Source organism: Rhyacophila brunnea, unplaced genomic scaffold, assembly GCF_057557595.1.
Source record: "Rhyacophila brunnea isolate RB1 unplaced genomic scaffold, BYU_Rbru_1.0 scaffold_3, whole genome shotgun sequence".
Lineage (NCBI taxonomy): Eukaryota > Metazoa > Arthropoda > Insecta > Trichoptera > Rhyacophilidae > Rhyacophila > Rhyacophila brunnea.
Window position 1 is genome coordinate 35,958,755 of NW_028232965.1, and position 25,276 is coordinate 35,984,030.

General features: G+C 32.3%; 1 protein-coding gene across 15 annotated transcripts in view; it reads right to left on the bottom strand.

The window, feature by feature from the left end:
* Positions 1 to 3,985: 3,985 nt before the first annotated feature.
* The window catches only part of bsk (mitogen-activated protein kinase dJNK), a 215,337-nt gene continuing 194,046 nt past the window's right edge, over positions 3,986 to 25,276 (bottom strand). For 5 of the 15 annotated variants that reach the window (XM_085953259.1, XM_085953255.1, XM_085953256.1 and 2 more), the window contains 10 exons: positions 16,546 to 16,810; positions 13,520 to 13,688; positions 12,252 to 12,536; positions 10,175 to 10,304; positions 9,422 to 9,619; positions 7,572 to 7,706; positions 7,236 to 7,365; positions 6,843 to 7,000; positions 6,323 to 6,448; positions 3,986 to 6,214 (listed from right to left, as the gene is read on the bottom strand). In XM_085953259.1, the coding sequence (XP_085809385.1) occupies positions 6,038 to 6,214; positions 6,323 to 6,448; positions 6,843 to 7,000; positions 7,236 to 7,365; positions 7,572 to 7,706; positions 9,422 to 9,619; positions 10,175 to 10,304; positions 12,252 to 12,349 (1,152 nt within the window). In that variant the 5' untranslated portion in view covers positions 12,350 to 12,536; positions 13,520 to 13,688; positions 16,546 to 16,810 and the 3' untranslated portion in view covers positions 3,986 to 6,037. Of the gene's footprint in view, positions 6,215 to 6,313; positions 6,449 to 6,842; positions 7,001 to 7,235; positions 7,366 to 7,571; positions 7,707 to 9,421; positions 9,620 to 10,174; positions 10,305 to 12,251; positions 12,537 to 13,519; positions 13,689 to 16,545; positions 16,811 to 25,276 lie in introns of all 15 variants that reach the window. The other 10 variants (XM_085953247.1, XM_085953248.1, XM_085953251.1 and 7 more) reach the window with 4 other exon arrangements.

Here is a 25,276-nt window from a genome sequence, read left to right on the forward strand (position 1 = left end):
ATATTATATTTATCAGATTTTTCAAAAATGTCCAAGAAACTACAGTACAAAACAATCATTCGCTATTGGTTTGTCCAATGTGTGGACCAAACGGTGCCGAGGGTTATGCTTGTACCGCCCCCTCTACTACGTGATTGGTCAACGGATCGCTTATCCGTTTCTAATATTAGCGCTGTCTAGCACGTCCTCATTACACATTTGAATACATCATAATTTTTATATTCATTTTGTGAGAATTCGAAGCGATTGCTGCTAAAGTGCAGTATCTGCTGTTAAATAAATATAAATTCTTCTCAATTAAATGAGTAATATTGCTGGATTACTCTTTTAATACATTCTATTATATCTCTGACTATGTCAAATTAATAAGAAAGATTTTCAAGCATGAAAATATAAGGTAATGAACTTTGTTTTTCGTCTCCTGAACATTTCATATATTGTCGCTTTGGACAAACCAGTACTAGGGTGACATTATGTTGAGTGCCGACTACATCAACCCGCCAAAGACACCACAATGTCAATCTTGCCTGATTTCCATTGGAATCACGCAAGATCAGCATTGACGTGCCGCAGTTTGCAGCATCATGCGTATTGGTCTTAAGTGTGACTCACTCCGCACTTAGATGCAGTTGAGATGAAAAAGTTTTTTTCATACTACTTACGGTCTTAATTATTATGTATTTTAACATCATCGTCTCAGGCTTGAGTTCTGGGCGAAATTTAATAATAGCTGTCCCTGTATTTTTCCATTGTGGAATGAATCATGTAATCTACAAGATATCGATATTTGGCTATGTATTTTTTCTGACTAATATGTGTTGTATATGACAATTTTTCCATTCTTAATAGTATTAACCTGCGTCCCTGGTAACTATATTAGAAATCAGTATTGACACCTACGTAAAAGGTCAGGACTGCGTTTTTGGCTGTTTTTATTTAATTGCGTTTATTAAATAATTTTAAAGATAAAACGATATCGAAAAAAAAATCAAAATTCATTCAATATTTTATAGACATAATTACAAAATTATGATTCCAGCATTTAAATTAACGTTGTGGTGTCATTAAAATCGCATTATTGAAGTTACCATTTTGCTGTTCCGACCATATACGTATGAGGTATCAAGTTGTTTGTTCTTCCTGTGTTCAACCAAATGGCTTCGAATATTAATATATTCCAATTACGTGCATGAGTTTAGATGGACGTCTTAAAATAGTGTCTACTTAGCTCATTCAGTGTAGTCTGTATTCTATAAGCTGGCGTTCACGTCACGTCGTTCATGGACAGAGAGCATTGTGCCATCGCATTTGACTGTTGCAAGTTTTCAATAGGAGGGAACGAGAGGGAATGCAGTGCTGAATGCTGAAGCGGAGGAAACCGCACGCCAGCTTATAGAAGACAGAATCTACTTCCATGTACTTTTTTATGATTTTTCCATTTACTCTTCCGATTATGCAGTTTTGTACAATTTTTTTTAATGCTGTTGCCTATTTCTTTGATTTTTTCATGTCATGTGAAAGTCTTGAATTTAAGATTTGTAAAGTTCACTATAAATGTAAAATAAATAAATTTGAATTATTATATTTTGACTTTTCCATAGTTTAAAATGTGAACTGTAAATAAGTATAGTTTCAATTTAGGGTCTTTGTAGGGAATAAAGGTAAGATGGATGATAAACTTCATAAGGCATATTTGTAATTAACTAATTTATTTAAAACATCAATGTTTGGGTTGCCGTCGACATACAATGTTTCACATTTCTTTAATCTAACAGTGATCAGCGCTTACTGAATGTTTCAATATTAAAATACAAGGTTATTATGCTTCAATACACAAGTTTATTCAATGTTTCCAACATGCTTTTCAGCAAACGAGAATCATCCGCATATCGATAAAAAATGATAACTACCAAATACAGCATATCACCTAGGTCCTAGAATGAACGCATTGTGATTACAACGCACCGCACCGCACTCGATGCGATAGGCGGCCGGGCATAATCAAAGATTTTTTGGTAGGAAAATATTATTTGTTATACATCCCTTAACAGAAGTAAAAATTCCTAGAGAATGAACTGAACCGTGTAGTTGACAAAGTATTGTTAATTGTAAAACAATGTCGCTATAGATAGAACTATCTTACGATTATGAAATATATTAGAATGGACAACTTGGACGTACACTTGCAAGATGTTTGAAAAGTTTTTATTGAAAGATCTTTTTTCTATAGTTATTTTCTACAAAAAAAAATGAATAGCTAATGAGTCAAATGCGCATATGACTTATAAGAATACCGAAACAATTAAGACTCAATTGGAATGTACATGTGAAAATGTGTAAAAATTTGCTTATAAACAAAGTAAGAAATAGTTATTTGCATAAAACATACCGGTAAGTATACTAAATCATTTGATATTTTCGATATACCTACATATTACCCATCAACCCGTCGACGAGGGATTGAAAAATATTTTCTATAAAGCAATCACAGTATCAACACTGCACTACTTAAACAATTATGTTCATTCAGTAAACTTTCTGCATACATTCATTAAACAACTGAGAATAATAACACTTTACTACTGTCAGTTCAATTTGCGTACATATTTGTAGCCATACATAATTAGATGTTGACGCAATCAGATAAGATTCCCATGCGACCGACTGTTCTGTAGACAAATTCACATAACCATTTCGGCATTAAATTTCCGTCCATGGTAAATAATATACACAATATTTTTTAGCTTATTTACACTTTTGCAATATAATATTTATGCTTCCATTATGATGAGACATGTTATTCCATCTGTAATGAGTCTGTGATAAATTATGCGGATATTATGTCTCTTTGATTACGCAAGTTTTCATTGTTTACGGGAAATGTTGATAAACAGCATCATTCTTTGAAAAATAATACATATATAAGTAAACAATTATCAATTAACTCTATAGGACTATGAAAAATTTCACCAGACACTCAATTGTACATAATTATTATCATTGGCCTATTCACCAAAAATCTAAATATTTATAAAATTTTGGCCTTGTAAGTTCTACGGCACGACAGCAAGGCATACTTCAGACTTCCCAACGAATACATTTAATTTTGAATATCTTTTCCGCAAACGATACCACATTCTTGAATCTACATATGAATTGTGTGAAAAATTGAATGTAGCCAAACTTCCACCGAGTTCATTTGGAAAACAGCGTGATAGGCTTTGAACATTCCTTTTTATACTGAATGTGACACTTTTGAGAACGAGAAGTTGAAAAATTTAGAGACTTCTGAAAGTGTTTTTGATATTCCATTATGAAATAAAAGTGAAATTCAATAAACAGATGTCAATATTGATTTAATTAAAGAGTATACCTACTTACTGTAGGTACTGTAATAGTTATGAAGTAAATACAAAGGATTAGTTAAGTATCGATTAATTAATTAAGAAAAGGTCAATTAATTATACAGGTATTGGAACGGACTGGTGTATTTTGACAATATAATATCAAATATTATATTGTGTATAAAATGTACTTGTGAATAATCAAGAGTCGATCGTATAATTAATTATTCAGAGGTAAGTTTATGTACAAGTTTGAAAAAATAATTGATTACATATCTTATCTCGTAGTAAGATTAAGATGAAAAATGTTTTACAAGTTTATTTACATCTATGATTTGATTGTATTATTATCATAATTTTCAGTATATAAATTAAGACTTATCTTAACACACACGTTGACGTCAGTCCATCGCAAGTACAATAAACAAGTTCACAATCTCAAAAAATGTTTCCTTCATCTTCATAATTGCACTTTGTATTTTCATACATAATGTTGCCACCATAGTATTGCACTTAACTTCTTAACATAGTGAATCTACTACACACAAGATAGGTACTTTAATTTAATTTAATTTCAGTCTAAAAATTCTAGCAGTGCATGTTTGAGCACTAAATTAAAAATTTACTGAGATTTTTTTTTTATCAAATTTGTACAGAAGGAATAACGTTTTACGAAAGTTATTGCAAAAAAGGCATGATACTTTATTCCATTGTGAAATACAATTTGTTTGAATTTGTGGTAGCTTATTCATATTCAATAGGATGTTTAAATTAAAGCCATTATTTTAAAATAAATTATCATATTCAAACAGTGTAAGTGTTTCTATAAAAACATTTGTACACATAATCATATAAAATCTATTTCAAAATATACAAAAAACATACATACACACATAAATTAGAGGTTAAATAAATAGTCATTTTAGTTACAAATATCATAAAAATCATTGGATCAAAATATTTATTTCATCTGCACGATTGAGCAGACATTTACAAATTGCTTTTATATTTTCGACCTACGAGTGTCATACTAAGAAGTCTTCTAACATTGATAAAAATTGAATTTGCAATGCTAGCTTCATATTATTTAATGTGAGCTCATTACTTTAACTGATTCTATAATATTATCAATATTTGGAAGGTACAATCAGATTAAAATAATATGTATTATTTGAAAAAATGCCAATTGTTATAAATAGTAAGTTTGTTGACCTTGTAATATTCTGAAAAGTATCAAGTTTTAAAAAATTTTGCCTCATCCAGAATAGACAATGATACAAATTTAATATTGATTGTAAAATTTGTTCAGATTTTTTTTTATTTAAGGCAATTTTATGTATAAAAGAAAACAAATATCAACAAACTATATTCCTGATGAAGGGTGGAATAATTAGTGCTGTATTTAAAATAAAGGTTTATAGTATTGTAAATAATCAAGCATCAATGGACTAATGATGGTGTTCTCCATGCAGAAAATTTTGCATTATGATTTCAGCTAGATTATCAATGTAATTATTTTGATAAAATTCAATAATTTGTAAAATTGTTTACAATAGCCACCAGTCCTGTTTTGTTACATGGGACCGTGGTACTAGGATCACTGATATAATCAGCCAACTACGCATCTGTGCTACATAGTGATTATGACCTTTACTTTAGAAATGCAAATTATTAGAAACTGATGTAACTTAAACTTATTTGACCAAATATTTTATGTTTATTCCAATACTAATTTTATGACTTAGCCTAAGCTATTTTGTATTTTTTTTTATACCTAGAAATTTTGATATATACAAATCGTAAGCCAATTATAACGGCCGATCGCGTACAATATAACAAATTTCTCTTCGATAAAAAATAACCGCATCCATGAAAAAATAAAAGATGACAAAATTAATACAAACGAATCCACCGCTAAAAAAAATAAACCTCCGATAAAAATAAATAATGCGAAGAAACCATTTCAATCCGTCGCAGTCTCGGCAATCCGTCACGGCTACGTTCGGGACATCGTCATCACAGTCACACTTATAGGCGAATTATCAAAAATATAACTAATAAAAGATCCGCATGCGGTTTTAGGATTGTCTAAAAATATAAAAAAAACCATACCATCGACGTAATGTAAAAATAATATTTGAAATATAAAATAACATACAGTGTGATAAGCGTAATTATTATAATAGTCAAAAAATTATTTACGTCCAGCGAAACGGACGAGTGAAAGAATGCGAAAACATTTCTCACAATCCGATCGGAAATGAAATTCAGCTGCGGAGAGGGAATATTTTTATTAATTTTCTTTTATTCTACTTAATCTTATGAACTAATCGATAACATATTTTACATTACTCCGCATTTTCATTAAACAATCGACATCCAACGGCGGAGTGAAGAATGCGACGCTCGAACGAAGCATGTCCGGGGCGGCCGCTCCCGTTTGCCCGATGCCCTAATCCACTCCCTGAAACTGGAGGAGACGTTCTGCAGCTGCGGCTCTGAGGTCAAATTACTACATAACGTTCCACAGAGCCCTCTGCGGAATCGTCCAGTTCAATTTCCAGAAACCAAGTTCGACAGGGCCGAATGGCTTGACTTCTTCAGCGAACGAATGGAGGCGGGGCAGGGGCAGGCGGGCGAGGCGCGGAGGGGGACGGGCCGACGGTCAGGAGAAAAAAAGGGAGGAGCAAAAGTTAAGTAGCGCACTCGGCAGGGTTCGCGCTGGTGGTGGGCTGGGGTTGCGGCTGCGCAGGCGGTGGCACATTGTGCTGCGCCTCGTACTCCATCACTTCCTGGTAGATGAGATGCTTCCACTGATCCACCGTGTGCTCGCGCTCGTCCACCGAGTGATCGTACGGCCCCGGCGCCGGCTAAATAATCATAGCAGATTTATGAAAGGTCACATAATACACTGTGCAGTTCTACAATAAGCGATCATATTTCAAAGAGATAGATAGAATAAAACGTACGATACTTACGGCATTGACTTCCCCTTCATCATACCAGACGTTGATGTACGGATGAAGTAGGGCGTCGTCTACACTTATTCTGCGTTCTGGATCGATCACCAGCATGCGAGACAGCAGATCGCGTGCTTGTGAAGCCTGTCGAGAAACAGCAATGTTAATGGGAAAATGAAGGGAACGAATCGTGTTTTTTGGTTTGCATTTCTATTACAGTATAGAAACATTCGTGTGCTGCAGTAGTTTAAAGTATCCCGGAAAATTAGTACACTGTATTCCACTGATACATTTTTTCTTTCTATGGGACTGAAAGACTGTGGTCCTTACGTTTCAATCCAATATGGTAGAATCTACAAATTACACTATGGGAATGAATATATAGACAGCATAAATGTTTGTAATTGTACATAATATAATGGATTTGGACTTATAGACAAAATCCCAATTAATACATCCACAGATGTTTAGTGTACTTCTACATTGGAAAATATTCATTTATATTATAATCTATGACAATAGAATAACTGATTGAAACCTTAAGCCTGTTGTGCTCATTGCTGTCTGAAGGGAACAGAACATCCGGAAAGAGCCTGTCGAACGTGTATCCCGGATAACGAGGCCTGTTCTCCACGTAGTTGCGAACCGTCGGCTGAAGCCTCGTCATGAACTGGGATGAAGGTGTACCCAATTGTTCTGTTGAATTAACGATAATGTCAAATAAGTTTTATGAGAAATAAATATTCAACGTTTTGAATTGGCCATCGAAATAAAATAATAATTTGTTCTTAACTGGACACAATATGGTTTCATGAAAGTTCAACTATTCATAAAATATGCTGTTAAATCTTTATAGATAAGAATTGATTTGATAATAACAACAATTAGTTAATTAGATTATTTTTCACAAAAAAATATACATGCAACTTACCGATGATTTTATTCCATTGATCAATGTGATCAGTTCCCGGGAAGAGTACTCCGCCTCTGATCATTTCTCCCATGATGCACCCGACAGACCAGATGTCCACGTTCTCCGTGTAGCCCATTCCCAGAATCACCTTGTATAATAGATACATAACATATTATGAGGCCACAGGGAGTAATGACACATGTTGTCTTTGGTAAAAGAATAAATATCACGATAATTGGAAACATTTATCTTTCTTCAAATGAATGCAAGAAGATTAAAGGAGATGTTTTTGAGTTTAAGAATATAACATTTAAGCTTAATAATGAAATCGGATGCACTGGTGTGATTGGTTACCTCTGGTGCTCTGTAATAACGAGTGACTACATAAGGTGTCATCATGAAGGTGGTGCCGGCAGTCCTCGCCAATCCGAAGTCAAGAATCTTTAATGTGCAGTCACTTTTAACAACTATATTGGACGGTTTCAAATCCTGGAAGATAAAAACATATTTTTTGTATTACTTAAATTAGTTCATGCATTACATTATTCATTATCTGTTAACAATCATCAAAGTGATCACCTTTGTGTGATAACCACAGCAACAAAGTTGTATTCATATGAATTGGCCATGTCATTTGTTTTCATGTTTGTTTCATGATATTGGTCTTTTGCCCGAACCTTCTTTCGAGATAAATAGGACTTGGGAATATTTCTTATTCATTTGATCATAATATTATTACGTACATATTATATTATTACGTAGTATGTTATTTTTTGATTTTTTTGCAGTGGTTAAAAATAGGTAACTATTGCGCATACTGAAGATAATAATGAGAATATTTTTACGTGAAGGTACATGATTAATTTAGAATAATTTTGCTCACACTCTGAGAATAAGGAAAACAAACAAGTAAAGGAACAAAGATGTTGAAGAAAACTTTCTTCTATATAAATGGAGCATACACATTAAAGTGAAGCAAAATAAAGGACCTCTGATCGGTTTGGTTAGCTACAAGTGACTTCGCGGTGCACATTTGAAAGGAACTTCCCATTTTCTAATATATTTATTTTCATATTTCCATTATGAATAAGTTGAAAAATCACATGAGTAAATAAATAGCATAAAAGCAATCAGTTTCAAAAGTGGGTAGCTATAACTTTATATTTGTATTATGTTTGTATTTATGTCCTAACGTAATATTTTAACTAAATAGAGAAAATTATTGTATAGAAGTAAAATTTATGTTACTGCAGTTCAAGGATGATTTTAGATTATTATTATCTGACTTAATTTAGTTTTGGTGTTTTATGGGAGTTATCTGAACTAACGGAATGTTCGTTATTTTAATCAGGGCTAAATTAATAATTACAACATTAAGTAATTTATATAAAAAATATGTCATTGGATCAAAGAAATCAATATTTATGAATATTAAAAAACAAACTACCATGTCAACATTCTTGGATATGGTGAAATGCTAGTACTGCACTGTAAGCTACTGTCAGAGTATTATGAGAGAATCCTATCATTTATTTTATTTCATGACCCAATTAAAATAAAAAATACTTTTATTTGCGTGTCAGTTTATTTTACATGTTTAGAATTTACATTTACGAGTATAATTTCTGTAACCATACCATCTTTAGTATGTTTTATCCCCGTCTCGCTCTCTCTTACAAATTCACAGATATTTTCTCTCATGCATTAGACAGATAAATTGAGACAATGTATATCAAAAAGTAGCAGTCATTGCTTGAGTCCAACCAAATGCCAACTTAGTGATGTTAATATCTGTGTAGTTTACCAACTTAACCTCACTTTATTTGTTCAGTAAATGCATTCAAATATCATAATAGAAATAGTGTATAAGACTCTAGATTCTTTGTAAAGGATTCTTGTTTTAATTCATTTGACAACAGCTATCTACATTTTCAGAAATAACCTAATGAACCCAAGAAGTACCTACCTAGTAAAGAAAGTCCCTATCATTAACCTATTACAGAAAAATATGAATATTGTACGATTTTTGTATATTTATGTGGGTATTCTGTATCATCGATAACTTAAATATTAGAATTATTCGAGCTCATATCGAGAGCACCGACGTATAAAAGATTACATCAGCGATTTTATTGGTTATTGACCACCCATTCTTATGATGACATGTTTAAAAAATAGCCAATGCTAAAAGTTAATTTGGTTACCCTGTGAATGATGCCTGCGGAATGCAAATGCTTGATACCGCAAAGCATTTGATAGAGCAAGTAGCTCATCCTCTCATGGTCCAAGTCCATTTGGATCACTTGACAGAGGTTCGCATCCATCAGCTCCATCACCAAGTACACGTCCTGGAAATCTTCCAGAGATCTCTGCGGCGTGAACGCATTTAAAAGTCCAATTATCTAAAACACACAATATTTTTGATTAACATGTCAATATGTAACACTGTTATAAAGAATGACTTAATGGAAATTATATTTAAATTGAGATCTACTAAAAAAAAGCAGCTCGACATGCATTGATGGCCTATGATCACTATCTCAATTATTATTGTTTAAAATTGCATACATTTTTAATGTGCTAGTGCAAGGATGCCACAACTGAACATTTGAATCACTCCTGCCACCATAGATCAGTAAAGTAATGTGAATACCTTGATTACAGATATGGTAGGCATTTTTGGACATCATTTTAAAGACTTGAAAGCATAGTTGTTAAAAATGTTTAGTGAGGATGCTTGGGTCGGTAGCTTAATTGTTTGAGAGAAAACACCCAGAAAGTAACAGATGGATATTCGAATCCCACTCGGTCCAAGATTTTTAATAGGTACCTATGTTTCTGAGAGACACTTTACAAACATTACACTGATTTGATTTTGAATATTAAAATAACATGTTGATAATATACTATACTGAAAAAATACATTACACAAAACTAGTGTTAGTAGAAGGACTTACATTCTTGTGGTTGACAAGTTTCATCAGCTTGAATTCCCGATACGCCCTTTTCGCGTGAGTAACATTTTGAAATGGCCGAGAGAGCTTCTTGATTGCAACATTTTGTTGGGTGACTGTGTCATACGCCGCACTGTAAATAATAAAGAATAAAATTATTTACTTATACTTTTTTTAAATAACAAACCGTTGATTAGAATTTTCATACAGTCAGCCGGGGTTGACTAACAATATCAATTATAAAATTAATCGACAAGTACTAGATGGAAATTGACATGGATGCGAGTTTTGTACTATTCCATGGAGAACAACTTTAGAAACCTTGGTTTAATTTTTTGACATCTTCAGTCTTTATGTGAGTATAGGTAATACCTACATAGTATTTCTTTAAAATAGGACAAAACTCTCATCGACTAGAATTTTAAAAACTATGTATGTTATTTAATTGCTTGCCAAAGCGAAGACCTAAAATCATAGGTTAGTTAGTAGACGAAGCAAATACCGTTAATAACTATGAAAAGTTTATTAATTATTTTTGAGTATTCGAATTAAGACAAACTTTTTGGTTGTAACAAAATATTTATGCAATAAATCACAATGTAATGGTTATGCGAGGAAAGATTATTTAAGCAATGAACATACATAATACAAAAAGAAATGGATTCATCAATATACTATGAAAGCCTCACAAAGTGAAAACAAAAATATCCATGATGGATTTGATGTGTCATGTGCAGGACCTTACAGAGAAAATGTGAGGGCAACTGGTATTTTAAAGGCCCTTTCCTTAAAATTTTAAAGCACGGGAAAGAAAATACAAAATGCCAGTTTTATTTACGATATATTATTAAATTCAATTTATTATAAAAATTATTTAACAAAATCATTTCATGCTCAACACCAGATAATTTAGTTATTATTTTATTTAAAAAATTATGTTTATGATCACCAGTACAATGAATTGCCTTGAATCATTGTTTACCATAGAAAGATTTTAATCATTTTCAGTACAGGACTGTACTTTAATCCTTCTGTTACACTCAGATGCATGGTTAAAAACAGGGTGTTAATCGACATTAAAAAAAAAAATTAAATGTTATACGCTGTTATAAAATCTTTAATATGGCCTGATCACATACACTTTTTCATAAAGATAGGATAAAAATTAGGCTAACAACTAGTTGCATGCATTTTATATTGCTATGTGAAAATTATATTTAACAATTTCCTAATAATAAATTGTTATCAATGATACTCAATCATTATTAGTTTTCGAATACTACATAATATTAAATGTTACGGCAAATTTTAAGTTATTAAAACCACTTTAATTTCATTAAAGTGAGTGCTATGATCTAATTCGATTCTAGAACTGAAAAATGTAATATGCACATTCAACCCAATGCAAAATAAATATTTAATTGACACTAATTTTAAAATCACTATTGATGTAACAGAACAGATAGTGGGTCAATGTTGCCAAGCGTACTATAATTTTGATTCCGCTAAAAATGTCAAATATTATAATTTTACGCCAAATATGCCAAAATACTATAATTTTAAATAATTCAAGATGAAAAATGTTCCTGTACTATATTTTTTAGAGAAATACTATAATTTTTACGCCTTTGTACTATAATCAGCATAGAAAAAGATGGCAACATTGTAGTGGGTACAACAGTGTAATAGGTACCAAAATATTTAATTATTTTTTTTGTCTCCATAGTTTTTTCAGTTGTCACACCACTATTGAAAACAAACAGATTGTCCTCAATTCACTTACAAAATGAAACGACATTGTAAATAGGTAACTAAGTTCTTTAACTTCGTTCATTTTCATAGTCTTAATAATGGTGTGGCAACCAAAATAGCTATAAACCCATAAACTTGTGGTATTTAATATTATAATTTTATACTATTGTAAAATGGAATTCTGTTAGAAAAATGCTATCTCAATCAATTTTATGGATTTTAATTAAAAGCATAAATGATAATATGTTAGTATGCAATAAATATCTCAATTGCTGTTAGTTGATGTGGTAGGGGTGATGAGTAGTGGAGAGGACGAGTGGATGCTTACCAGACGGTTCCCTGGGCTCCGAAGCCTCTTGGAGAGAGTTCTTGATAGCGATCCGGGACACGAAACTCAGTGTCCTTAAACTCCACCGTATAAAACATGTTTCGCCCGATTATCTCAGAAGCGCATAAGATAAACACCCCAACCAAGTATAGACGTGCAGGCCAGATACCAAATTAATACTATCGATTGAGTTTGTTAATCGTAGATTGTCCGGCATTCGCAAAATAAAATTTAACACTTAAAAAACACTTTTCCCCCAATACTATTGCATGATGACAGGATCAGCTACGGGTAAAAAATGAAAAAAAAAAAAAAACCATAAACAAAATGAAATAATGTAACAGAAATAAATAATAAAAATTCACAGTGTATGTATATTGTATAAAGTCTGTTGTATCCTTCTATAAAAGTATGCCTTAAAAATAAAAATAAATTAGTTTGTTGAGAATTCAGCACATAGTTTGACTGGGGGAAAGACCTCCAGTATTTGTGTTTCTTTCTCCGAACATTACAACAAAGGTTTATAGAAGGAAACGTATACAACAACGTGCCAAACATCAAAAAAGCGTGTAGTGAACTACTTCTACGGTGATTCTTATGAAAATATTTATGACACAGAGATCTGTATGATAGTGGTGAGAAAATAAATTTTAAGACACATAAAGACCAATAGAAAACTATACTAAAAAAAGATAAACATAAAACATAATGAAAATTAAAATATCAAGCACACTATACGCCAATTTAATTATTAGATTATTATGCTTGGACATTAAAATATCTGTCATGTAATTGCAGGACTACTAAAACAAAAAACAGTACAGTAAAACCTCAATTTAACGGATTTTGAAGATATTGGACAAAACTTCCGGTCCATATTCCACTTAAACAGTATGGCGTGGAGTAATTGGTTATTGTCACGTGGCGCGACTTTCCGCAGAAGTTTTGAAGTGTGCCAGTCGATGTTCTGGTGTATAAATAGGATTTTTTTGTGTTATAAAATTTTAACTTTATTTGTTTAGTTAAATACGTAATATAGGTAATTAAAAACAGGTACACTAATGAATTTGTCAATCTATTATTTAACATACATTATTATATATTGAAATTTCGGCTTTAACGGAGATCCCTTCGCACAAATTAGTTCGTTGCACTGAAGTTTTACTGTATTTCCGAAATTATAAATATATTCATCATTTTCTCCTATGTGCTGTTGAAATAAATGAGCTTACTGTTGACAAACATAAAAGTGATGGGTGGATACTGACCAAACGATACCCTGCGCCCCAGAGCCGATGGGCTTGAGGTTCTGATATCTCTTGAGGATAGTGAATTTGGTGTCGCCCACCTCGACAGTGTAGAAGTAGGCGTGGCGGGCGGACATGGCGCGGGCGGGCGGAGGGGCTGCGTGCGGCATGCGGCGAAGGTTCTCACCTCCTGCAATATCAATCAATTCAAATTGTTATTTTAATAAAACTTAAATTCAAGCTTTAACCATACCAAATATGGTGAACCTATGAGACCTTGCCATTTCTAATTTTAAATTATTATATAATATATGAAAATCTCCAATTATCATCATTCAATTGGATTGACTTGATTTGAAAATTGAGTCAGTTTAATTTCTAAATAGTTTCATCTGGAAAAATAAATTTCTCTAATATAGCGGAACAACTTAACCTTGAAATTACGCAGATTGCGATTTCTTCTACTGCGCACGAATTACATAGGATAAATTTAATTACTGTTACCGTTAATATTATCTACTACATGAAACCGATTGCATCTTTTCCTCTCGATCGGCGTCGCTCTAACTATGTCATATTTTCTGTCAAAACGATCAAACTTCAAGCGTATGTGGTATGTTTGTAGTAATTATTTTTATAAATTCTGAGGTGTGACAAAGTAACATTATTAGAAAATGTAGTTTTAAATTCTTGAAATTATTATCCAATATATCAATTGAGTCAGCATTTATACGGTAGAATTCCATTTTACAAATATTAATATGAATTAAGTATATTAAATTCTACAAAATATATTATTAATTTAAGAAAAAAATTAATATTAATTATATTGCATACCTAGTACAAGACTATCATCGCAAGTCCAAATAGTTGATTGTTGGGAAATCAACTTTTAAAATTACACATTTTTACTATTGCGTGCGAACATTAGAAAATCCATAAAATTATTTTATATTTTTTTCTCATTCAATGTGTAGTTGAATTCATGATATTTGATAAATATTTTTTAAATAAATACTTTGTTTTATGGTAATATTTTAACTTTTAAGACATACGATAGTCTTGCAATGGTTTGTGTTTAAGAATTGGATGAAAAATTTAATAACGTAATAATTTTGTATGAAAAATGTATTCAAGTTTCAACAGTTACAGGTAATATACTATACACATTTTTACTCAGAATCAGAAATTGTCTTTCATTAAGGGCCCATATGCGCCACGTAGGTCAAAATGGAGATTTTTTGGTATTTTCAGAGCATAAGCCTGGATATTCCTTAAACGTTGTAGATAATCTATTTATATAATTTTGAAGCCTTATTATTCTTTATATTTATTTTAAACATTTGATGACTGCATAAAGTATTTTTATTACATAACATAGTATTCTTTTAAACCTCTCGATCTAATGTTTTAGAATACAGTCATATTTCAGTACATCCATGTGCAGTGGTGTAAAGATTTGTTAGATTTATGAATTTTTAAACGCATTTATAAAACCATTAGTAAAATTGTTTACTATTTAAATAATAGAAATATTTACAATAAAAAATTATATTTATAATCTCTGTGATCCCAAATTAGACAAGAATTAGGCATTTTATTATTCAAAAAATGGGCACAATTACCACATTTGAAGATAATTATAAAGATACTGATTATAAGCTATCGAGGGCTTAGTGTCAAACAACACTATCTACAAAAGTGCAACTTTACAGGAGAGCCAAAAATCGTTATTTTAGATTCTTGTAACTCAACAAGGGAAATGTTTATTTAAAACCTAATGTTAAAATTTATAGAGATAGTTTAAAAAAAATATGAAAACAAGGGTAACTTATGTAGTTAGCGTTAAACTTTACTGACGATTTAATAAGAAATTAGAAAAGATTGACATAACGTTGTTTGACTATCATGTAGCCATAAATGTAAAATAACGTTATCTCAAAAAAAAAAAAAAAAACACTTTTATGTAGATAACGTTGTCTGACTTTAAGCACTCGCTATGTTTTTGACCATTCAACTGTGATAAAACATCTTTAACAATTATTGACCTAAGAATAAGGTAGTATTTTTTTGAAATACGCCATTTCTATAGGCATTTCCCAGTGGTTAAGCTACAACATACGGCCGTAGCCATAAATTGACAAACGATAACTGAAGTAGGGAGTAAGATCATGTTAACGCGCATGTTTGAACATATACCTAACCGAAAAAAACAATTTTATTTTGAAGTGATAGTCTTGCACTGAGAAGATTTGAATAAAAATGCAGGATTAGACTATTGTAATTGAAATACCTACGCCTATAGGCCACCTAGAGTTACGATTCTCTTGGACAATAAAAATATTCAAATTGTTCATGTTGCTGTGTAATAATCACATTTTTGACGTTTTTGGATTTACGATAGTCTTGTACTAGGTGTGCGATATAATCATTTGCATTAGGTACCCAATACATAATGAAATAAATAATTACTGTTATTTTGACAATATTATTTCACTTAACATTTTATGTTTATGAACAACTATTTTTGTGGATGAGTTATATCAAATCGAAAATAAGAAATGTAATTGGCATTTAAAAAAAAAGATTTGGGCATATACATTTGACACGCATGCAAAACAAAGGTTCACCACTCCTATACAATCAACAGCTGCATAATATTATATTTATTTTTGAATAATTCAACATATCACTGAAACACCCAGAGTTGAGAAAGTCACATGGATGCATTGTGACCCTAAGAAATCCCTGAGTTCAATCTATTGTTCATTAATTTGGATACATTTCAAGCTAAATAAAATAATATTATTAAGTAATTATTATTATTGTATCAATATTTACTTAAGTAGTAGGAAAAAAATTGAATTTCATTTGGTTTAGTTGGGTCCAGAATTATTTCAGACAAAATAATATGTTAGAAATTGAACAAATAATACTGCTACAAAAACCACCAATCTTTTGAGAAGTCATATTAGTATATAATTTGATTAGTCAGTAATACAATAAAATGATTTACTTATAGCAAATAATACAAAATTAGTTTATACCTGATAATTCTCAGTGGAGCGGAGTAATAAAATACTGTATAGGCACTCCGTTTACGTGTTGTCTACTTATCAAACAATTTACGAAATCATTATAACAAGATAATTTGTTGATATTATCGTTCTATCAATTGATGAAAGAAAAGAGTTGCTGTAGTTTGATATGTGACTCTGACTGAGCGAGGGAAGACTTGGAAGGTGACAAATGCAGCACTCTTCGGAAGGTTTTAGTGCAGTCTTACCGCTGACAAAGGAAGATGTTTTCTGTCTGAAAATAAAAGAAAAAAGAAATCAGGTTGTGTGTAAAAATTACATGCCCTCTATATATAAAAACAAAACCTACATTTGAAATAAATAATATTATCTCTATGTGTGAAATAGGTACATTATAATCATCAAATTTGCATATTGTAGGTAGGTATTGGGAGAATATTGAACAATAAGAACAAGACAGTTTGAATAAGCTGATATTTAATTAAAGTAAAACAAGGGTACTTGTCACATCACATGGCAATACCTATGGACAGTGGACACCCAGAATTTTTTTTAAAGAGATTGTCAAAAAACAAAACTTAACAATACCTATAATCTGTTATAAAGTGTTAATGTTGCTATAAGTGTTAGTGTTAATGTTGCTATACTATGTATGGGATGTGTGAGGATGCCAAAGTTCGTGATTTTATAAAAAATGTATATTTCGTTTTATTTACTCAGTTTTATCAGTTATGCAGCCAGCATTGACAATTATTAAATAAACGATTTCAAAAGGATTTTTTTTATAAGATCATTTAATAAAGCAAAGTTATAACATTATTTATTATAGCTGCATGATAATCAATATAATCATAAAAGATAAATAACATGTTTTTTTGACCGCCATGTTACTATTATAATGCCCTCAAATAATTATAAAATGCCAAGTTTAATTTCGAATTAGTAGTCTGCAGAAAATGCACAAGTAGGTAGCTATATCACATGACTAAAAAGAGTTATCCGATTTTATGACATGTATTCAAGTTTTTTTTTTACTGGATTATAAAAAAGATCGTTCTACATCGAACGGCACTATTGATAGAAGGGTGTAGGAGCTTCAGAAAAATTAAAAATAATGTATGTAGGTACTTTGTAATAGTTGGGGTTTCATATTATTTTATGATTGCATTTTCAATCGATCCGTGATTCAGTCTTGGTTTTATTGAAGAACTCAGATCAATTTTTGGTGGGTTATAAGAAAAAAAATTAAAATCTCAATAAAAAAAAATTAATCACTAATATCGTCTGGCAACATCGACATTATAATATAATCTTTGTGACCCCTAGAATCCATCCCAATTGTCAGAATGCGTTCCGCATATTATGTACCTATACGAAAAGTCTATGGGATCCTGGACTATTTATAGATTTTTTCGATTTATTTTTGGGGGTCCAGGGGCTCTATCAATTCTTCGTGGACCCTAAGCTATAGCCCGTTTAGCAAATTCGGCCCTGATAATCGATATTATCATGTAAAATCATTTTCTATTGACCATATTAACTTGATCTCTGTTTCATCATACCTACCAGAAATCTCACACAAAAATTTTTAGGCAGATTGGTGTGCCTAGTCTAATGTGGACCCATCTTGTACGAAAAAGCAACGAATTTAATTAGCAATAAATCAAAAGAAAATACCTACTATGTTTAGTAGACACCGTTCAATAAATGATTACCTGTGTAATATAACGATTGCGGTAGAAATTGTGTAGAGTGCGCGATTTTTTTAATCTACATTCACCTGAAGCAGATATTATAACATTATTATAGGGGGCAGACGGCGGAGAATGCGCGTTATTCGAGTTGCCAAAACGTTTTCGTTTATTGCACAGAATATCGCGCTGAGAATAAACCACACACATTGCAATTATATTTGTTGTCATTTTTTACTTCATACGAAACGACAAATTACTTTTCCGACCAATCGCATCAATTTAAGCCAGAGCTGGAAATGGAACCGGAACCGAAAATTCCAACTCAGTAATTATTTTGGAACCGGACCCTTTGATTTCTAACATCGAGAACTCCCCAAGAATATCGGGGTTTCCGGAGGATCCGTTGTTACGGATTTTTATAAGTTATATATTTTTATTCTCCTACTAATGGTCAAAGTTTACTCGTCCTGAGGCCAGTTATACAAAAATATAATATTACACTATATACTATATCTCTTGATTTATCTTATCTTGCTATTTGTACCCCAGGGAGAAAATAGTCATATAAGTAGGTAGGGAACTGTGCGCGAGAGAGTGAAAGTGAAATATTAATTATGATAATGTGAGAGAAAACATATGAAAATGTGTGTAAGAGAGGAAGAAATTATATATAAATATAGTGGTAGGGTAAGACAGAACATACACGCAAATGTATGAGAAAATGGGAGACAGGGAAAAGACGTAGTAAAAGGGGTAAGGTTGGGAGAAAACATATGTAAATGTGTGCGATAGAGGGATAAAGAAAGAATACAAAAACTGGACAGTATTATTGACCGCATCCAATAATGTTAACAGGTGGCATTTTTGACCTGGTATTTAGTTCATCATTTTAATTTTATTTATTTATTTATTAAAAAAAAGACTAAATTAATAAATTAGACTGAATTAATAATTTAAATTAAAAATATTTATTCAAGACGTTCACATGACATTTAGAATAAAAAGTACAAGTAAATCAACTAGTATCCGTTGTAATGTTTGAGATTTAGAACGTTGTTTTACTAGAGTGGTTGAATTGAGCCCCATTCGATTTTTTCAGTGGAACCGAATCTCGAAATTTCGAGTAGAATAGTTTCAGTCCCTACCTATATACGAGGGTGGGTCAATAATTCCTTAGAAAAAAGCATTAAAACAGTTTTTATTTTTGTATTTTTTTTTATTTCTCAACATAATCTCCTTGGAGCTCAATACACTTGGTTAGACGTTTCTCAATTTTTTTTAAACAGTCAGAAAAATAAGTTCTCGGAAGGTCCTCAAAATAAGCATTTGTCCGATCGATGACTTCTTCATTTGAAAAAAAACGTTGTCCACTTAGCCATTTTTTTAAGTTTGGGAAAAGGAAAAAGTCACTGGGGGCTAAATCTGGCGAATACGGTGGGTGGTCGACCAATTCGAACTTCAATTCTTCAATTTTAGCCATTGATCGTAAACATGTGTGAACACGGGCATTGTCCTGATGAAAGAGGATTTTTTTTCTGTTTAAATGAGGCCGTTTTTCTTCAATTTTGTTTTTTAGCTGGTCCAATAAAGATGCATAATAATCCCCTGTTATTGTTTTTCCTTTTTCCAAATAGTCAACGAAAATAATTCCACGTGCATCCCAAAATACAGTAGCCATAACCTTACCAGCTGATTTTACGGTTTTCGCCTTCTTTGGACATGGTTCGCCTTTCGCAATTCACTGCTTTGACTGATCTTTCGTCTCGGGAGTATAGTGGTGTATCCATGTTTCATCTACAGTCACAAAGCGACGAAAAAATTCATCCGGATTGCGTTGCATGAGCGACAACAGGGCTTTAGAGGCCACCACCCTATTGCGTTTATTGTCGACTGTGAGCAAACGCGGCACCCATCTTGCAGAAATTTTTTTCATGCCCAATTTGTCATGTAAAATAGAAATGACGCTACCTTTTGAGATCCCTGTAACCTCAATTATCTCACTCAACTTTAATCTTCGGTCACTTAACACCATATCGTGGATTTTATTGATCATTTCTGGTGTAGTCACCTCTACAGGACGTCCTGAGCGTGGTTCATCCTTTGTTGATGTACGGCCACGTTTAAATTCATTTAACCAGTTATAAATAGTTGCAAGTGAAGGAGCAGATGTGCCGTGAACTAAATCCAACTCATTTTTTATTTCCTTTGCTGTTAACCCTTTTATATTAAAATGTTTAATAACAGCTCTAAACTCAATTTTCTCCATTTTTTGTAAACAAGCAAATTTTTTTTTTAAATGTACGAGAAACACACAACAACCCGACCAATCTGATTGAAACTTCGCAGCATACTGAATCGGTAGTGCCGCTGCATGAAAACAAACCGCTTACAGTACTAGTCGCGCCACCTGTCGGCTTTTCTAAGGACTTATTGACCCACCCTCGTAGTTATGGTAATATTCTCAATGTCATACTAGCGCCCTCGCTGAAATGCCAATTTATGATGGTAGATCTATACCAATATGTATGCCCTCTTTTCTCTAAGACGGCTAAGAGGTGGGTCCCAAGATTGGAAATTTTTGTTAGATGGGTCGGAGCCCAGTCAACTTTGGGAACCACTGTTCTACAATATCATCTTGCTAAATAATCATAATATTACTTCACGGTCCCCGGAGGAAGAGTGGTAAACCAACGTAGTATGATTATGGTTGATTTGTTAAAATTTAATATAGTAACTACATACATTTTACGGACGAATTATAAAATCTAATAGGTAAGTAAACTATTGTTTAAATTTGTGAGGTTATCATGAGCATTACAATGCATATTTATTATATTAAATCAATTAGTATAATACTATGTATTTAACTAGCATTTTTATGAACTAATATTATAAAGATATTCCCAAAGAAGCTGGTAATTTGATAAACGAACGCGTTAATTTGGAATCGGGGCAAGGCGAGCCAGTTGGTAATGTTTCCGGTCTGCTACTCATTAACAAGGTTTCTTGCAAAAGTGCAAAAAACTGCAGATTACGCGATATCGGTTAGAAAAATAAAATTATGTTTAAGTTTACAATTCTGACTGTAAAAAATTGAGATTGAACTTTGGAAGTGCCAATATAAGATACACACAGTCGTCGTATCTAGTTGGTAGCGTGGAACTAATAAAATGGCGTTACCAAAATTTTATCATCTGGATTAAATAAACATTCAATTCGTTTAATAAATTTGAAAGTACGAGGGTGGGTCAATAAGTCCTTAGAAAAGCCGACAGGTGGCGCGACTAGTACTGCAAGCGGTTTGTTTTCATGCAGCGGCACTACCGATTCAGTATGCTGCGAAGTTTCAATCAGATTGGTCGGGTTGTTGTGTGTTTCTCGTACATTTAAAAAAAAAATTTGCTTGTGGAAAATGAAAAAATGGAAAATGGAGAAAATTGAGTTTAGAGTTGTTATTAAACATTTTAATATAAAAGGGTTAACAGCAAAGGAAATAAAAAATGAGTTGGATTTAGTTCACGGCATATCTGCTCCTTCACTTGCAACTATTTATAACTGGTTAAATGAATTTAAACGTGGTCGTACATCAACAAAGGATGAACCACGCTCAGGACGTCCTGTAGAGGTGACTACACCAGAAATGATCAATAAAATCCACGATATGGTGTTAAGTGACCGAAGATTAAAGTTGAGTGAGATAATTGAGGTTACAGGGATCTCAAAAAGTAGCGTCATTTCTATTTTACATGACAAATTGGGCATGAAAAATATTTCTGCAAGATGGGTGCCGCGTTTGCTCACAGTTGACAATAAACGCAGTAGGGTGGTGGCCTCTAAAGCCCTGTTGTCGCTCATGCAACGCAATCCGGATGAATTTTTTCGTCGCTTTGTGACTGTAGATGAAACATGGATACACCACTATACTCCCGAGACGAAAGAACAGTCAAAGCAGTGGATTGCGAAGGCAAACCATGTCCAAAGAAGGCGAAAACCGTAAAATCACCTGGTAAGGTTATGGATACTGTATTTTGGGATGCACGTGAAATTATTTTCGTTGACTATTTGGAAAAAGGAAAAACAATAACAGGGGATTATTATGCATCTTTATTGGACCAGCTAAAAACAAAATTGAAGAAAAACGGCCTCATTTAAACAGGAAAAAAATCCTCTTTCATCAGGACAATGCCCGTGTTCACACATGTTTACGATCAATGGCTAAAATTGAAGAATTGAAGTTCGAATTGGTCGACCACCCACCGTATTCGCCAGATTTAGCCCCCAGTGACTTTTTCCTTTTCCCAAACTTAAAAAAATGGCTAAGTGGACAACGTTTTTTTTCAAATGAAGAAGTCATCGATCGGACAAATGCTTATTTTGAGGACCTTCCGAAAACTTATTTTTCTGACGGTTTAAAAAAATTGAGAAACGTCTAACCAAGTGTATTGAGCTCCAAGGAAATTATGTTGAGAAATAAAAAAAAAATCCAAAAATAAAACCTGTTTTAATGCTTTTTTCTAAGGAATTATTGACCCACCCTCGTATGTACTGTTGTATTTATTGGTACGAATATTAATAGTAGAAACATTAAATGTTTTGAAGTGGATACCGTCTATTTGTTTTGTTATGCACCTCACTCCCGAGTAGGGAATCCAATCCCTAGCCAAATTTTTGATCCCGGGATTGGCATTTTTTCGATAGTTAATATTAAATTTTTATATACTTATACAAAAAAACCTTGATAAAATCGGTCAAAAATAAATCTAGTACAATTAAATTTATAAAATTTAAGACATTTATTGTTATAATATTGTGTATGTTCAATTTTGGAAAAACATAGGTTTAATGGAGTAAATAATATTGTAATATAAATAATAATGTGAGAGTAAAACAGTTTTATTTATTTATGAAAAGATAACAAATACAAGTTCAATTAAAATAAAAAATGACATATTGTGTTGACAATAAATACAATATAAAAAAATTAAAGATTCAAGTACTTAAATAAAACATTATTCTGAATAATATGCCGGAAGTAATACCAAAGTATGAAATGTTAGTTTTTCTGATGTTGTTACGATTGCGTAAGGCAGCTGTGGCTAATAAGTCAGCCAAATATGAAATTATCATAAAACGTATGAGATCATGGTGGAATCACTTTGCTATATGCGAAGCATTGTTTTTTTCCAATCTTTCTCATTTTTATTAAGGTATGTGAAAAAATAAAATGAATTGGCAACATATGGGTAATAAATCAAACTTCATTCAAACTCAGTTTATTTCTGATGTATTTATATGTCATCAAAAGTATTTTTTCTGCTATATTTTCGTTTTTATTTTATTTTCCATAAAAATTGATAAAAAACATCAATCCTGAAAGTTTCGGGATTATGTTTACCAATCCCGGGATTGGAATCCCTACTCCCAAGTACCGATAATATAATTATCCTAGTAAAATCTGATAAGATAATATCTTAGCAGATATTAGCAAACATAATCTCTCTCATCCTGCGGGTCAAACTATTTCATTGTGACCTTACATGCTAATTGTACGTATTATATTACAGACATAGGAAAGTAAATAACGAATTCTTCGTAGAGAATTGCAGACAGTAGGTAATGTTCCAAGACATCTAGTAAGAATATCAATTTAATATTGATTGGCATCAAATAACTGATAATAACCCTGTCATTATTATCAGATATTTGATAGGTACAACTTGCTACTTACGAGCACCCAGCAGAAGTTTATATAAATATTATACGGAAATCTATTTCAGATACAAGAGATCACAGTGAACTGTGATACGACCAACTGCAGAGGTACACATTTCCAGACATGATGACCGGGTATAGCGAATGATGATAAAGAAAATATGTAGAATTACGGAGGAACTCATGCAAAGGATTCACAAAATCACGCCCCAGTGGGGGCTACAAACATCAATCTATACCTACTGTATATTTAAAAAGGATTTATTTTCGAAACAGGCACTATCGTATATTTAAATTGGAAAATGTATCAGCCATTATTGTGATCAATAACCGTTCCCTTGTTGCCGTCGATTTCCTTTTCCGGTGCCCATTTATACTACTACCCTGTAGATTGCATCTGTTTCGGCAGTGATTTATTGTTCTGGTATATGTTCGGAATATTTTACAAGATGTGCCTATAATAGTGGCTCAAAATTCAATACTTAACTCCGTTGTTCATAATAATACAATGTTACGACAATCCAGAGGCGGCTCGACGACTTTCTATATGGTGAGGTTTAGCCATTAATTATTAAATATACCTACACACCTACACACCTACATACTATCTTCAATTATAAATTATGTACCGATCTAATTATAATACTATGATTTTATTAAGGTGACGCATCAGTGAAACGCCAAATAATTTTCAACTGTACGCGCGACGAAATTTTGGACTCGCTGCCATTCACTGAGAGAATGTTGACCCGGGAACACGTCACTTTGCTGCGTGATGGCGACGGGTCAATTAATTCTAAAATCGTGTAAAGATGAATAAAAACGTTACCCGTTTACTTTAAAAAGAAAACATGTCAATGAATATATTATTATTGTTACTAATAGAACAATAAACAGAACATAAAATGGACGTATGTTGGATTTATATGACAATTAATATTTCGTTTGACAGGCGTCATTTTCACCCGCCACCCGCAATCCGCGCATCGCCTAGCGACGATCTTTTTAGACCGTGCCTCAACTAATGCATGGCCTTAATGAAGAAATGAGATTTTTTCCGAATAAATAATATGATTATCTGAGTCGTTACTTAATCACATCTAAAAGGCGTGCCTAAAAATATTAACTTAATTAATAGTAATTATTATTATAGACTTACCATTATCAGTTTTGAACAACGACATACAGTGAGTTTTTTTAGTCACCTAGGGGTTATTTAAATCACTCCCCAGTATGCGTATACTAACACTGATGTATTCATATCCTTTGTAATTTGTATTTATATAGGTGTCAATATGACATAGGGCGTATTTAATTTTGTTGATTACTTTAAT